At 48.0% G+C, this 16332-nt stretch overlaps 1 protein-coding gene across 1 annotated transcript; it reads right to left on the bottom strand.

Moving 5' to 3' along the window:
• Window positions 1-1467: 1467 nt before the first annotated feature.
• LOC147599785 (olfactory receptor 14A16-like) lies at window positions 1468-2394 on the bottom strand. The gene has a single exon (XM_086753571.1). It carries the CDS (start codon window positions 2233-2235, stop codon window positions 1468-1470), a length of 768 nt encoding a protein of 255 aa, XP_086609697.1. The 5' UTR covers window positions 2236-2394.
• Between the last annotated feature and the right edge of the window lie 13938 nt (window positions 2395-16332).

The raw sequence follows: 16332 nt of genomic DNA, 5'->3' as shown, positions 1-16332 counted from the left end.
AGGACTCAGGCGCAGCAGCATTGAGTCCCTCAGCCCCACCTGTGTCTGCTGTTATCAAATCCTCCTTCAGCAGCAGCCCTGCATTCTCCTTCGTCAGCCTTGGTTTCTCACACAGCTATCAAATTCTTCTTTTTGCTCCTGAGTTTCCAGCTCCAGTGAGCTTTGCTTTTCCTTCCAACATGCCTCCACAACAATGGCAATATACACAAATTCCTCCTTGGTAGCCTGTCCTTGCTGTCACCTCCCGGCAGCTGCTTATGGCCCCTGGCAAAACCCTCTCCTTGTGCCGACCCGGCCCCATTGCCCCACACATGGTCCCACAGCCCCTCTGTGCAGGCACAGCAGGGGTGCAGTCAGGCGTGGGGAACGTTCCCCCCGTTACGGTGCCAACGCCAGCCCTCCGTTCAATGTTCCCCTCCCATAACCCCATAACGTCACTTCTGCAGCCTCCCCAGTACCCGACCCTTTCCCTGCGGCTCTGTCCTGCGTGGGGTTTTACAGAAGGCCCTCCTCTGGGGTCTGCTGGGGTCTGGGCCAGGAGAGAGGCCGGACAGGGTGGGCTGTTCCCGGGTACTGGCACTGAGTGCAGCAGGAGGATGGAGCTGGCTTCGCAGCAAGACTCACCCATAAACCTGGGCTGAGCAGCCCGTGCTGGGAATGGCTGGTGGGAGACTGGAACGTGATGAAGGTCCTGGGCCCCCTTCCCAGTCTCTCCATGCCACCCAGAGTGCAGACTGGCCCGAGGAGATGGAGGCCAGCATCTCCCTGAGTCTGCTGGTGTTGTCTCAAAGAGATCCTTATTGCCCAGTTCTCACAGCCCCTGCGTGCCAGTCCCTCTCCCGAGCACGAGACTCCTCACTCGGGGGTCCCCTGGATGCTCCTGCGGCACCACTGACAGAACAGCCTGCCCGAACTGCTGCATACAGATATAGAACTGCTCTTCTGCAGGGATGTCATCTCGGGCATTGCCCTGTGCCGGTGCTGTTGCTGTGCCAAGCACTGGTGCCCACAAGCCACAGAGAGACCAGCCCAGGAGATCGCTGTTGGTCATTGACCGTTTCCATTGGCACTGGGCACCCACTCCTGAAGGCTCAGCCCAGGCCCATTACCCAGCCCATCGCCCCATGCTCTGCTGTGCTACCCCAGGGAGAACCCCAGCAGCAGCTCATACGGGCCATTTCTTCAGTCTGTTCCTGACCTCCACCTTGGAAGAAAAACCATATCTCCAGACACTGGGACTGAGGAAATCCGTTTTATTACACATATGCGGCACAGGAGGCCAGCTGTGCGGTTGTGACAGAAAAATGTACAAAGACGTCTGGCTCAGACAGGGTGGGTTCATGCACCTGGAAAAGTGGAGTGGATGTAGGCATTCCTGGACAAACCAGATTATCAGACATAAAATGCCCAAAAGAGAGAAAGTTCCAGAAAGGAATCAGAAATCACTGCAGAAAAGGCACAAACAGCTTATATGTACTGAGGGACAACTGATTGAATCAGTTTCTTCAGCGCATCTCTGAGCTCCTGGTTCCTCATGCTGTAGATGAGGGGGTTCACTGCTGGAGGCACCAGTGAGTACAGAACTGCCACCACCACATCAAGCAATGGGGAGGAGATGGAAGGAGGCTTCAGGTAGGCAAACATGCCAGTGCTGATAAACAGGGAGACCACGGCCAGGTGAGGGAGGCATATGGAAAAGGCTTTGTGCCGTCCCTGCTCAGAGGGGATCCTCAGCACGGCCCTGAAGATCTGCACATAGGACACAACAATGAACACAAAACAGCCAAAGAATAAGCAAATACTAAACACAAGGACTCCAACTTCCCTGAGGTAGGAGTCTGAGCAGGAGAGCTTCAGGATCCGGGGCACTTCACAGAAGAACTGGTCCAGAGCATTGCCCTGGCAGAGTGGCAGTGAAAATGTATTGGCCGTGTGCAGGACAGTGTGTAAAAACCCACAACCCCAGGCAGCTGCTGCCATGTGGACACAAGCTCTGCTGCCCAGGAGGGTCCCGTAGTGCAGGGGTTTGCAGATGGCAACATAGCGGTCGTAGGCCATGACGGTGAGAAGAGCACACTCTGCTCCAAGGAAGAAGAAAAGCAGAAAGACCTGCGTGGAACATCCCAAGTAGGAGATGGCCCTGGTGTCCCACAGGGAATTGGCCATGGATTTAGGGACAGTAGTAGAAATGGAACCCAGGTCGAGGAGGGAGAGGTTGAGGAGGAAGAAGTACATGGGGGTGTGCAGGCGGTGGTCGCAGGCTATGGCAGTGATGATGAGGCCGTTGGCCAGGAGGGCAGCCAGGTAGATGCCAAGGAAGAGCCAGAAGTGCAAGAGCTGCAGCTCCCGCGTGTCTGCGAAGGCCAGGAGGAGGAACTGGGTGATGGAGCTGTCATTTGAGGTTTTTCTCCCTCTGCCCATCGTGTCCTGTCAGTAGAGGAAGAGTTAATGACACTTCTATGAGGACAACCAAAGCCTTTTTCTGCACCCCCGCTCTCCAACACACACCCCCCTATTCCTTCTCCAGAGACCTTCTTTCAGCTCCCTGCCTGGAGCTCTGGTTGGTGCTGGTTGAGTGGCCATCAGGAGCAGGACCTCTGCCCACCAGCTGCCAAGGAGTCAGCCCTGCTGTGCAGCACTGTGTTCATGGGAAAGGTGTGGGCAGGGACCACAGCTGCTGTTCAGCTTTGTCAGGTGAAACTGCTCCTGATGCAGAAAGGCCGATCAGCATCTGCACTGCCACTGCCAAGGAGCGGGGATGACAGAAAGCAGTTTGAGAGGTCTGGGGTTCTTAAAGCTCCCTCATCTCACCTGGGGAGTGTTCTTGGGTGTCAGACACCATCAGCATTTCTGCTGCACTCAGGGAGAACAGAGCCAGTCCTGTGAGGCCAGAGGCCTGTGGCTTAGTGCAGAGTGAGGGGACCTGGTCTGTTCCATCATCTTTTTCCCAGCTGCCTTCAGCTTACACCTTTCTGAGATGGAGAGTGATTGCACGTCACCTCCAAACAGCACCATCGCCGGGCAGCTGCTCTCAGCCCCTGTGCTCTGTAGAGGGACATGGACACGTGGCTGGAGAGCTGCACCACGGCTCTGCTGGAGCTCTGGCCTCACAGGAGGGGGTTCATGTCTGGGACCCCCAGCCCTGGGGGCAGAGGCTCTGGTGGGTGGGAGAGCAGGTCAGGGGGCTTTCTCAGAGGAAGGGGTCTGCATTGCAGGGGATCATATACAGAGTTTTCTGGATTCTCCCTACCACAAGAGTTCTGATATTTAGTTTCCTCTCCTTCCCTGATCCTATTTCTGCTGCCTGGAGATTTTCCTCCTGGGAAGTGTTTCCCTGTCTCATGTCTTTTTCCTGTCACCACTGACAGTCCCCATTTAAATCCCACTGCTGTCATGTTGGTCGTACAGAAACCTTCCTGTTTGCGGCATCTGGCTGGGTGCATCTTCCTGCTTGCAGGTAGAAAACAGAACGAGTCTAACTCAGCCTGATGGTTCCAGCAGAGGTGATGCTGGTGCTGTCCATAGGCACAGGAGTGACTGAGAGTGCATTAGGAGACTCCTGGAAGATGTGCTGATCACTTAGAGTTAAAATGCAGGAGTCTAAGTGACTTGTCAAAACTAAGAACTCTGTTATATATGTCCCTCGGCATTTGCTAAGTGTAGGAAGTTTGAAATATAAACTCAGTAAAGTTCCTTACCTTTATAGTAACCTTTGAAACCTCCCATTGCAAATAATCTTTGAAGATGTGAGCAGCCCTGACCCACACAGCACCCTCTCAACAGCAGAAGGACCCTGCCATCCTGGGGGTTGCTCCTTCCCCCCACAGCTTCTCCCCACAGCAGCGCTGGGAGCTCCCCGGGCAGGCTGAGTGCTGAGCCTGGCAGGCGGCAGAGTCCCTGCCCCAGCACACAGCCCCTGGGCTGCAGGGACCCTGCTCTGAAGGACAGCCCTGGGCACCCCTGCCTGCACACCCGCCTGCACAGCCCTGCAGCCATCCCTGGGAGAAGGCAGCCGTCGTGCCCTGTCCCTCTCATGGTGCCGCAGGGAAGCCCTGCTCTGCAGCACCAACTTCCCCTTTGAGAAACCGAGAGCCCTCCTGACAGATCCCATAAACTGTCAGATGCACAAGCTCTGGGAGATCTCTCCAGGAACAACAGCTAAATTGCCCTGCACCCAGAGACTTACCACATAGAGGGCTCTGAAGATTCCTCCTCACTGACCTCTCAGTGTCCTCCCGCTCTCAACTGCCTTTAAGTTCTCTCAGCCGCTGTCTCTCTGCAGCGCTGCCCGCTTGCCATCAGCTCCCTCCATGCCAGGAGCCCAGCCCAGCTCAGCAGCAGAGGCCCAGCCCAAGGCAGCACTTTCTCTGTCCCCTCGGGGCTCCCTCCAGCTGTCCCTGGGGCTGCAGGGGAACCTGCTGCCAAACAGCCTGCAGCCACCACGGGGGTTTTGCTCCTCAGCTGGGAGAGAAGAGTCACGTCTTTTCAAGCACTGCCATTTTCCTGCTCACAGACAGAGTCAGCTCTAAATATCACCTGGCCTTGTCCCGTCAGCAGGCAGAATACCCAAAGGGAGGGATCTCCTCTACCCCTGCTGAGGGAAGGGATTCAGCGCAGTCAGTGCAGGCATCTCACCCTGGATCTGTAGTGCTGGTGCTAGAAGAGGACTCAGCTCCCTTCCATGCACACCACAAACCCCCAGGAGCTGGGATTCCTCTTGCCCCTGTTCAGCTCAGCACAAAAGGGCATTTGCCTGTGAGCTCTTTCTCTCAGCTCCCCTCCTCCTTACTGGAGATGGAGGGCAGCAGGGAGTTCTTTAGATGCAAAGCCCTGGTGACAGCTGAGGTACCCGAGGTGGCCCAAGGTTTGTGCAGGAGACGGCAGGCTCAGGTGGAGCAGTTCTTAGGGACAGGGCAGTGTTTGGGGCTTCATCGTGGAGGCTGTTGGGAAATTCCTTTGGCAAAAATGACAGCAGGTGCCCACGTTTAGGATAATGAAACCTCTTCCTACTCAAGACATGAACGGAAACCTCTAGAGGTGTCCATCTGCCCGCTGGAGTTATTTTGCACACGGAGAGCTGGGATTCTCTCTTTCTCTTCTCCACCACCTTTATTTGTCAGATCTCCACTGACCATAATGTCTCACGGCCTCCTGCCAGCGCTGTGCAGCCCAGGCCTTCTTCCCTCTGGATCTGGGGAGAGCAGGGTTTGCTCACTCTGTGGGCACCAACACTGTTGAGGAGGGGGAGTGAGAACGTGGCTGAGTGGGCATCTGGCCGCAAGCCAAGGTCAACCCAGCGCACACCATCTCGCACAATGCTCTTGTATGGAACCTTGGAAGCTGCAGTCTTGAGAGGTGGGCAAAGAGGGGAGTAAAAGAGTGATTGGATGCATGGGGTCTCTCCTGGGACTTGGTGGTGTTACCGAAATCCGGAATAAAACTCCTTAACAGCAATGAGAAGTTAAGAAGCAGGCACTTCTTTATTGCAGCGCTGGGCGCACGGGGGATCGCTCCACCTAGCGTGCGCGCCCATTTGATCAACAGCACGGGTTAAATACACATTAATTATACATATTCATTAAATTCCAAGAAATAATATGCATAAACATAAATTTTCTGAGAAACCATTACATCATTTCCCCACCCACTCGCGCATGCCCAGTCTTTTGAGTCGAGGGTCTTTTGGTGGTCTCGGTGGTCGTCAAAACGCCCCCTCCTCGAATTCGCTGGTCAAACTCCTCCTTGAAATCTCCATATACGGTCTTGAGAACAGGTCGCGATGCTCCTTGGTTTTCCTGGCTCCAAAGTGATGGCTCAGGGCCTATTTCTGAAGGTGGGATCTGGGGGTGTTTGGGACTTACCATTGTATTAAAGATATGCTAGGCTAGCTTCTAACAAATGTGTATTATAAGATCTCTAGGGTCCCACTCCCTATGCGGCTACGGTTCTGCGATTAATAAAAAATTATCTCATTAATCTCCCTCATCTCTATTACCTCGATTCCCAGATCGAGATGGAAAGGGTAGGGGATTTCTTAGCAGCAAATTGGTGTCAGTGGCAGTTTCCTTATTTTAAAGTTATAATCTGTAATTACTATTGATTCTTAACACTTCTATATTCTATGATTCATTTTACTCCCAATATCTGCAACATTTCCCCCCTTTGAAAGTTCTGAAAATCATTTCAAAACTTTCATTCTAAGCTGGAGGGGTGCTTTCCGGGATTGATTGTTCACTTCGGTGTCTTGTCACCGCTTGGATGATCATGTGATTAAAAGAGGTCCTACGACTAATCTGTCTTTTTAGGCAACAGTAGATTAGTATGATCCCCAAAAGAACTATTAATAAAATGAAGGCCGTGTTAATCAAAGATCTAATCCAGGAACTCAGACTCCAACCTAGTCTCTTAAAGATCTTATCTAACCATGTATCTTGTATATCCTGTTGCAATTCTTGCGTCTCCTTTTCTACCTTTTCCAGTAATTCTAAATCGTATTCTACATCTTGAGTCACATTTGGGATGTGTATGCAGCAATGATCTATCCTGTCTCTTAAGTATCCGCACACTCAATGTTCTTTGAGTAAAAGCATATCCAGAGCCATTCTATTCTGTAAAGTCATTTTGGAAGTGGCCTGTAATTGTAGATTTAGATCTCTAAATCCTTTTCTTGTCACATTAGCCAATTTCTCCACCTGCCCTGTTAGTTGGTATAACCATTCTCGATTTCTATATATGGCCAAAGGGGTTAACAAGGATTCTAGGGCCCAACCAATTCTGACTCCAGTACTGGGTTCATTCCATTCATCATCATCTTCCGATCTTTTTACTCGTTTTATCCTCAAATTTTCTAAGGGTCCTTTAAAAGGAGACTTTTTCCAAAGCGGGCATAACGTTGGCATTCCTAAAGTAATTTGCTTTACCTTTCCATCCATTGGTAAATGAGTCGTCCAGGTTCCATCACTCATTGCCCAAATTAAGTGTCCTGGGCTTCGAATGGTAGCTCTCCTGCAACTAAAGAACGTTCCCCTTTTTGGTTTAAATGTTTCTGTCAATTGGAGGTCATTTCTAAGTCCTCTACACAGGCAACCATATCTCAGAGCTGCAGCTAAAGGGGGAACCTCCTGAATTGCTATGTCTTTAGTACTACAATCGTATATTTTCTCACATTTCCACCAGGACACTTGACTTTCCTTTTCTCGTAATGTAGTCCCTTTGTCATTTGCTAGTGGCCAGGTTGCAAAGATTGAGCCATCCCAAGTAAAACACCAAGAAGTTTTGGCCATATATTGGAATCGAGATAGTATGGACATTGTCCATACTGAGTCCCAACTAATTGTTTCTTTTGCATCACATTTCCATTCCTTAATCAATCGAGTTATATTTCTTGCCATCAAACTGTCATTGATAGGAGGAGGATTCATTAATTTCTCACAATCTGCCCCATGTTCCGAATTAGTCAAATTCATCGTTAGAATTCCCCATGGGATGGACTCACCGACTGCTCTAGGTATGGGTAAACATGCAGTAATTTGTGTTAGATTCTGTAAATTGGCAAATCCCTTGATCAATCCTACCATCAAATTTTCCTCTTGGGATTTCTTTGGAAGGTATATCACCTGTTCGTCGCCTGTCCCTTTTATCAATTCAGTTTGTGACTCAGTTACAACTTTTGACCAAACTCCCACCAACATTACTCCCCAGATTAGAATCCACTTTCCCAAAGTTTCAGGATAATACTTATGATTAGACATGTCTCAGAGTTAGTTTCAAAGTTTTGGGATCCCTATTTACAACTTGCCAAGGTGTTGGAGCCCTCTTTACTCGGGTATAATGAATCCATGCATCAGATTCGGCGATCTTAACTGCAGTGAAAGTAGTCAACAGTACTTGAAAGGGTCCTTTCCAACGTTCCTGGAGAGGTTCAGAAGTCCACGTCTTCACATAGACATAATCGCCTGGTTGGAAATCATGCACTGGATTCTCCAAAGACAGAGGTCTGTTCCAGAGAACTGCACTCCGAAGTGCGGTTAAAGTTTTCCCTAAAGAAAGCAGATAATTATAGACATCTTGTTTCCCTTTCAAATGCATATTCAAATTTGGCTCTGGAGATTCGTAAGGTTTCCCATATAATAGCTCATAGGGGCTAATTGATGTTCCACTTTTTGGTTGAACCCGAATCCGTAAAAGAGCCAATGGGAGCGCTTGGGGCCATTTCAAGTTGGTTTCTTGACATATTTTACTAATTTGCCTTTTCATTGTTTGATTCATCCGCTCCACTTTTCCACTAGACTGTGGTCTCCATGGTGTATGCAAATCCCAGGTAATTCCCAGAATTTTGCTAACACCTTGGACCACCTCTGCAACAAAATGGGGACCTCTGTCAGAGGAGATTCCAATTGGTACTCCAAATCTTGGAATAATTTCTTGCAGCAACCATTTAATGACTTCTTTTGCCTGATTGGTGCGACAAGGAAAGGCTTCTGGCCATCCTGTAAAAGTATCAACCCCTACCAGAATGTACCGATACCCATTTTGTCGAGGCAATTCTGAAAAATCTATTTGCCAATAGTCTCCTGGCTCTGTTCCTGATTTTAATTTTCCCATTTGAACCTTTTTCTTTACTACTGGATTGTTTTGCAAGCATATCTCACATTTTGCAGTTGTCATCTTAGCCATCTCTAGCATCTTTAGTGACAGTACTTGTCTCCTTAATAAAGCCACTAATGCCTCTGCCCCCCAGTGACATTCCTTATGTTTTGTCTGTATTATTTCCCTCATCAACAATGGTGGAATTATTACTTGGCCTGTTGCAGTAACCCACCATCCTGCTAGATTTTTCTTAGCATTTAATAATTTTCCTAATTTCTCATCTTCTTCTGAATATTTAGGCCTTTCTTTTGGTAGTGTAATGGTTTTGGTAGGAATCACCGCCAATTGCCAGGCATTTCTTTTGGCTACATGTTTAGCTGTCTTGTCTGCTAGTCTGTTCCCTACAGCTTCTTTCGCACTTCCTGATTGATGTGCTTTACAGTGCATGATTGCTACTGCAGTCGGTTTTTGGACTGCTTGCAGTAGATGCAAGATTTCCTCTTTATATTTTATATCTGATCCTTGCGAGGATAATAATCCTCTCTCTTTCCACAAAATTCCATGGACATGTACCACACCAAATGCATACTTCGAATCAGTCCAGATGTTTACTCTCTTCCCTTTGCTTAATTCCAAGGCTTTGGTTAAAGCTACCAGTTCTGCTTTCTGAGCTGAGGTGGTGTTGGGTAAAGCATTTGCTTCTATAACAGATTTCTCAGTTGTTACCGCATATCCTGCGTAGCGAGTTCCGTTTTCGACAAAACTGCTACCGTCAGTGTACAATTCCCAGTCCGGATCGTCCAAAGGTACGTCCTTCAGATCCTCCCTACTGGAATACACATATTCAATGGTAGCCAGGCAGTCGTGTTCCAGTTGTCCTTCTTCCTGTACTGAACTCAAAAAGACTGCAGGATTAATCAAGTTAGTGGTTTTCAATATTACATCATCCTGTTCCATCAAAACCACTTGATACTTCATCATTCTGCTCGGGGATAACCAATGACCCCCCTTTTGCTCCAACACTGATATCACCATGTGTGGTACATATACCACCATCGTTCTTCCCAAAGTCAATTTTCGAGCCTCCTGTATTAGCATCACAGTAGCTGCAACTGCTCTCAGACAAGCAGGCCAGCCTTTACTTACAAAGTCCAGTTGTTTGGAAAAATATCCCACTGGTCGTTTCCAACTTCCCACCTTCTGAGTCAGCACTCCCAAGGCGATATGTTGTCTTTCGTATACAAACAGCTGGAAGTCTTTGGTCAAATCCGGAAGTCCCAAGGCTGGTGCTGTCATCAAAGCTTGTTTTAAGCTTCGAAAGGCTCTTCGCTGGTCTGGACCCCATTCGAATGGTGGACCTTTAAGAGCTTCATATAATGGCTTAACCAACAAACCATAGTTCATTATCCACAGCCGACACCACCCAGCCATTCCCAAAAATGTTCTCAACTCGTGGGTATTCTTTGGCTCCGGAATACTGCAAATTGCTTCTTTGCGATCTGTCCCCAATTGTCTTTGCCCTTGTGAAATTTCAAAACCCAGATATATTACAGTTTGTTTTGCTATCTGAGCTTTAGTCCTGGAAACTTTGTATCCACTTAGCCCCAGAAAGTTTAAAAGGTCAATTGTTACCTTTATGCATGCTGGTCTTCCTTCCGTCGCTATCAGTATGTCGTCTACATACTGTAGAAGTAGATGGGCAGGTTTAGGGCCATCCTGTTTCCACATCTCCAGTTCTTTCGCCAATTGGCTTCCAAAAATTGTTGGACTGTTCTTGAATCCTTGTGGTAGTCTGGTCCATGTCAATTGTGTTCTTCGTCCTGTGTGGGGATTCTCCCACTCGAAAGCAAACAACTTTCGACTTTCTTCTTCCAAAGGTATGCAAAAGAAAGCATCTTTTAAATCAAGCACTGTAAACCATTGATATTTCTCTCCTAAAGCTGTTAGGAGTGTGTATGGGTTGGCTACCACAGGGTGTATATCTTTCACTATCTGATTTATTGCTCTCAAGTCCTGCACTAATCTGTATTCCCCAGATGGCTTTTTCACAGGTAAAATTGGGGTATTATATTCAGATTCACATTCCTCCAAAATCCCATATTTCAAGAATTTATCAATTAATTTCTTTATCCCCAGTTTAGCCTCAGTTTTAATTGGGTACTGCTTCAATCTTACTGGCTTCACATTCTCTTTTAAGTCCACTTTTACAGGTTGTGCTGCTTTAGACTTTCCAGGTACCTCTGTGTTCCAAACTACAGGTATTACAGCATCATCAACTTCTTTCGGAATTTCCTGAATTTGAACCTTTTCTTGAATCATTAATATTTCTCCTGCCTTTGACTCTGGTATCTTTAAAAAAATTTCTCCCCCTTCGAAAACTATTTGTGCATTTAATTTAGACAGCAAATCCCGACCCAGCAAGGGTATTGGGCATTCTGGCACATACAAAAATTCATGTGTAATTGTCTTATTTCCAAACTTCAAATTAAGGGGTTGAAGGAATGGTCTATTTTCTTCTTTCCCTGTCGCTCCAACTATGGTTGCGGTTTTATTCCCTAGTTTCCCTTTACAAGTATTCAAAACCGAATACACAGCTCCAGTGTCCACTAAGAATTCAACTTTATCATTTCCCAGCTTAATTATAACCAGAGGTTCAGCTGGGTTCCCCTCCGGTCCCCTTCAGTCATCTAAAACCATCATGTTCATAACCCCTTGCTGATTTGCTTGCAGCTTTGGACATTCCCTTTTCCAGTGTCCCTTCTCTTTACAGTATGCACACTGATTTATTCCTAGAGGTGCATTAGATTCTCGTGTACCAGAGTTTCTAAAATTTCCTTTTCCCCGAACTCGTCCCCTCCCTGCTGCTGCGTTCCCTGTTAAAACAGCAATAAGCCTATTGTCTCTCACCCTTCTCCTCTGTTCTTCCTCTCTCTCCCTATTATTATAAACTTTCCACGCTGTTTCTAGCATTTTAACCAAACTTCTCGAGTCCTCTCCTTCCAATTTTTGAAGCTTTCGTCTTATGTCAGGTTGTGATTGTGCCATAAAAATTAAAGCTAATTGTTGTTGTTCTGCCTCTGTTTCCAATTTTAAATCAGTATATTTTCTAGAGGCTTCTTTCAATCTTTCCATGAATGCAGAAGGCGACTCAGTTTTGTCTTGTTTTATTTCATATAATTTAGACCAATTCAGGGCTTTTGGCATTGCATGTTTTACTCCATACAGTACCCATTTTTGGTAACGAATTAGCCTTTCCCGATGTACCGGGTCATTCGGATCCCACTGGGGGTCTGCCGAAGGAAAATTCTGTTCCAGTGTTCCTGAGAACGCTCCACCCACACCTGTCGCCTCTGCTTGTGCTTTTCCAACCTTTAAAACCATCTGCTTCTCCGTGCTATCCAACAAATTATCTAATATCACTTGTAAATCATTCCAATCAGGATCCTGAGTTCTAATAATTGTTTCAACCACTCTCCCTACCTTTTCTGGGTCCTCTCTATAAACCCCTGCCGCCTGTTTCCATGCCATGAGATCTGTGATAGAAAATGGTGTTTTAACGTATACCGGTCCAGTTACTCCCACTCCTTGCCTTAAGGGAGCCAGCATCTGGGTTTGCTGACGAGTTCGTCTAGACACCGGAGTATGAACTACTACCTCTGATATTTCATCAGTTTCCTCCCTTGTACTGTCCGGTTCTATTCGCCCTGACTCACTCCTTCCCTGTGAGGAGAGAGACTCTGCTCCCCCCCTTTCCGGTGGGGCTACATCTAAGTCTAATTCCATTTCATCCTCTTTTGGCACCGTACACCTAATGCACCTCTTCCCAATATCACAAGCTGAGCAACAACTCTTAGCTTTCTTAGTTTTCTGATTTTCTGAAGTTAATGCCATCACCAAATTATCTCGACTTATCAATTTACACTCATTCTGCCAATCTGTCCTTTGTCTCAAGTAAAAGAACAAATCCACATACGGCACCTCACTCCATTTACCCTCTCTTCTACAGAACAGCATTAACTGTAAAATAGTATTATAGCTCAAAGTCCCATTAACCGGCCACTTCTCCTGATCTTCTAGAACATATAAAGGCCACCAATGATTACAATATTCAATCATTTTACTCCTGCGTAAATCATCATGCAGCTCACTCCAATGTGCTAACAAACATCCTAACGGTGATGTTTTCGGTATCTTTTCATTAAGACTTCCTGTACTGTTACTCTTACTCTTAAACAACTTAAACAAGGACATTATAACAAATAATAAGTATGACGAATATAGCGAATATAGCAAATATAGCGAGGATAGCAAAGATAGCAAGTATAGCAAGTACAGCGAGTATAGCAAGTATACACGTGTATATATACCAGAGTACCAGGTGTTTCCAAAAACCAAATGCCGTATTCCATATATCAGTTACCGTGTTCCAATTCCAAATATATATCAAATGCCAGATACCAAATAATGCAAATGACAATTGTCCCCAAATACACAAATGTCCAACCCAGCAATAGCTTTCGCTTATGACTTACGGGCAGACGCCTAGGCTCCCAAACCAAACGGGTACCCTCTGAGCCCCAACCCTGCGAAGCTTTCGCTGCGTCTTATGGGCAGGCTATCCAAATTCCAAATAAAAGAAGTGCCTTACCCTAATCCCAGGGGTCTTGCTTCGAACCCTTCGGTCCGGGGATCGGAGGTTCTCCCCGAGAATCCCTCAGTGCGCGCTGGAGGTCCCGCGATCCCTCGGATCCGTCGAGGTTCAGAAGCGGTGTCCCATCTGGGTCGCCAAAACTGTTACCGAAATCCGGAATAAAACTCCTTAACAGCAATGAGAAGTTAAGAAGCAGGCACTTCTTTATTGCAGCACTGGGCGCACGGGGGATCGCTCCACCTAGCGTGCGCGCCCATTTGATCAACAGCACGGGTTAAATACACATTAATTATACATATTCATTAAATTCCAAGAAATAATATGCATAAACATAAATTTTCTGAGAAACCATTACATCATTTCCCCACCCACTCGCGCATGCCCAGTCTTTTGAGTCGAGGGTCTTTTGGTGGTCTCGGTGGTCGTCAAAACGCCCCCTCCTCGAATTCGCTGGTCAAACTCCTCCTTGAAATCTCCATATACGGTCTTGAGAACAGGTCGCGATGCTCCTTGGTTTTCCTGGCTCCAAAGCGATGGCTCAGGGCCTATTTCTGAAGGTGGGATCTGGGGGTGTTTGGGACTTACCATTGTATTAAAGATATGCTAGGCTAGCTTCTAACAAATGTGTATTATAAGATCTCTAGGGTCCCACTCCCTATGCGGCTACGGTTCTGCGATTAATAAAAAAATTATCTCATTAATCTCCCTCATCTCTATTACCTCGATTCCCAGATCGAGATGGAAAGGGTAGGGGATTTCTTAGCAGCAAATTGGTGTCAGTGGCAGTTTCCTTATTTTAAAGTTATAATCTGTAATTACTATTGATTCTTAACACTTCTATATTCTATGATTCATTTTACTCCCAATATCTGCAACAGTGGTGTTATCAGTGTCCTGGAGCGGCTGACAGAATTTGCAGATGACACAAAACTGAGACAAAGGAACAAAGCATACAGTGGAGGGCTGTCTTCTGGAGGAACCTTAACAGGTTGGAGGACTGGGCCAACAAGAACCTAATAGATTTCAGAGAGGAGAACTGCACAGTCCAGCCCCTGGGGTGCCTGACCCTGGGCATCAGCGCTGGCAGGGCTGCAGCTCAGTGGAAAAGGCCCTGGGGGTCTTGGTGGACAACAGAGCACTGCTCAGTATAAAGACAAGAAGGCTTCCAGAAACTTCACAGCAGCATGTCAGTACGTAACAGGCAGTTAAGATGGAGCCAGGCTCTTCATTGTGATGCATGGTGGGAGGATGAGAGGTAAGGGACAAAAGCAGAAAGGATGTTCAGATGAGAGATAAGGACCATTATGTCATACTCATGAGGTCACACAGGCACAGGAAGAGAGGATGGGCAGTCCTCATCCTTAAAGATTTTCGAGACTTCTTTCCTATTAAGTATGGGCTCCAAACTTTGCTCAGCTGGAGAGCATTCCACTGAAGATCAAATCGTCCCCGGTTCAGCTCCAAGATTCAGCAATTATTTTCTCCCTGAGATTTTGGCAGAGCCCGTCTGCGTTCTTCCAGCCTACCCTGGCCCTCCTCACTCCTTCACCTCTTCCTAGAGCACTGCAGAGCTGTGGGTCAGAAGGACCCTTCCTCTGGCACCACAAGTCCCCAGGCTCCCCCTGGACAGGCCGCCTCCAGTCCAGCTCACAGGACTGGGCTCTTCTTTGTACAGGACAGGATTTGCGCCAAGGCCTTGGTGGCCTCCTGGGAGAGGGCCATGGCCTTTGGGCACCTTCCAGCTTCTCTGTGTCCTCCCCACCCTTTGGATCCCCTCTGCCCACCTGAAGGTCCCTCTGCCCGGATACGTCAGGGCTGCAGCCTGGCAGAGTGCAGGACCTCCACCCTGCTTTGTACTCCTCTGTCTGCTCACGTGTAACGCTTTGTCCATTGCACTGGCTTTTATCAAAGAAGGATTTATCCATTTTACACCTGCGCTGTAACGACTGCATGTATTTCATTTCTCTGGCTTTATAAACGCTTATATATTAAAAACTACAAATGTACACACATATACACATGGCGGCCCCCGTGTAGGTAAGGCTCAGATGTACTTCCAGGTAAAGCAGAAGGGGTGGTGGCTTCTTCCAAACAATCACAACAAAGCACGTCACCAGTAGAGGGGACAGACTTCTGGGGCAACTGGCCCCTGAGGCAGCTGGGATGGGACGGGACTTCTGCTGGCAGCAGGTCGGCGAGGCACCGCACATGTCTCATCTCCAGCATCAGTGGTGCCTGTGCTCCGGGCGTGCTCTGCGGCCGTGACCCAAGAAGCACACGGTGGGGTGGAAATGCTTCTTGTGAACGGCTGTCAGGTAACGGCTCTGTGTGCTGCCAGAGCTTCAGTGTCTGTGCCCGGTACAGGAGCGTTCCCCACCTCCCTGTGCTTCACGTCAGCGATCGGTAGAATCATAGGATCATTTAGGTTGGAAGAGACTCCTAAGAGCCTTGAGCCCAGCCGTTAACCCAGCACTGCCAAGTCCACCACTGAGCCGTGTCCCTAAGGGCTTTTAGATCCCTCCAGGGATGGTGACTCAACGCTTCCCTGGGCAGCCTGCTCCAGTGCTTGGTAACCCTTTCAGTGAAGAGATTTTTTCCTAATATCCAATCCAAACCTGCCCTGGTGCAACCTGGGGCTCTTTCCTCTCTTGCTGTCACTTGTTCCTGGGGAGAAGAGACCAACACCCACCTTGCTCCAGCTCCCTTCAGGCAGTTGGAGAGAGCAATAAGGTCTCCCCTCAGCCTCCTTTCCTCCAGCCTCCTTTTCTCCAAACAACCCCAGTTCCCTCAGCTGCTCCTCATCAGACTTGTGCTCCAGACCCTTCACCAGCTTCGTTGCCCTTCTCTGGACGTGCTCCAGATAACTCAATATACTTCTTGTAGTGACGGGGCCAAAATTGAACCGAGTATTCGGGGTTCACTCTCACCAGTGCCGAGTACAGGGGGACAATCCCTTCCTCTGTCCTGCTGGCCACGCTGTTTCTGATACAAGCCAGGATGCGATTGGCCACCTCAGCCACCCAGGCACGCTGCCGGCTCATCCTCAGACAGCTGTTGACCAAAACTCCCAGGTCATTTTCCACCAGGCAGAT

Source organism: Chlamydotis macqueenii, chromosome 8 (assembly GCF_036417535.1).
Source record: "Chlamydotis macqueenii isolate bChlMac1 chromosome 8, bChlMac1.mat, whole genome shotgun sequence".
Lineage (NCBI taxonomy): Eukaryota > Metazoa > Chordata > Aves > Otidiformes > Otididae > Chlamydotis > Chlamydotis macqueenii.
The sequence above is the reverse complement of the archived record's forward strand: the minus strand, read 5'-3'. Positions and strand labels throughout refer to the sequence as shown.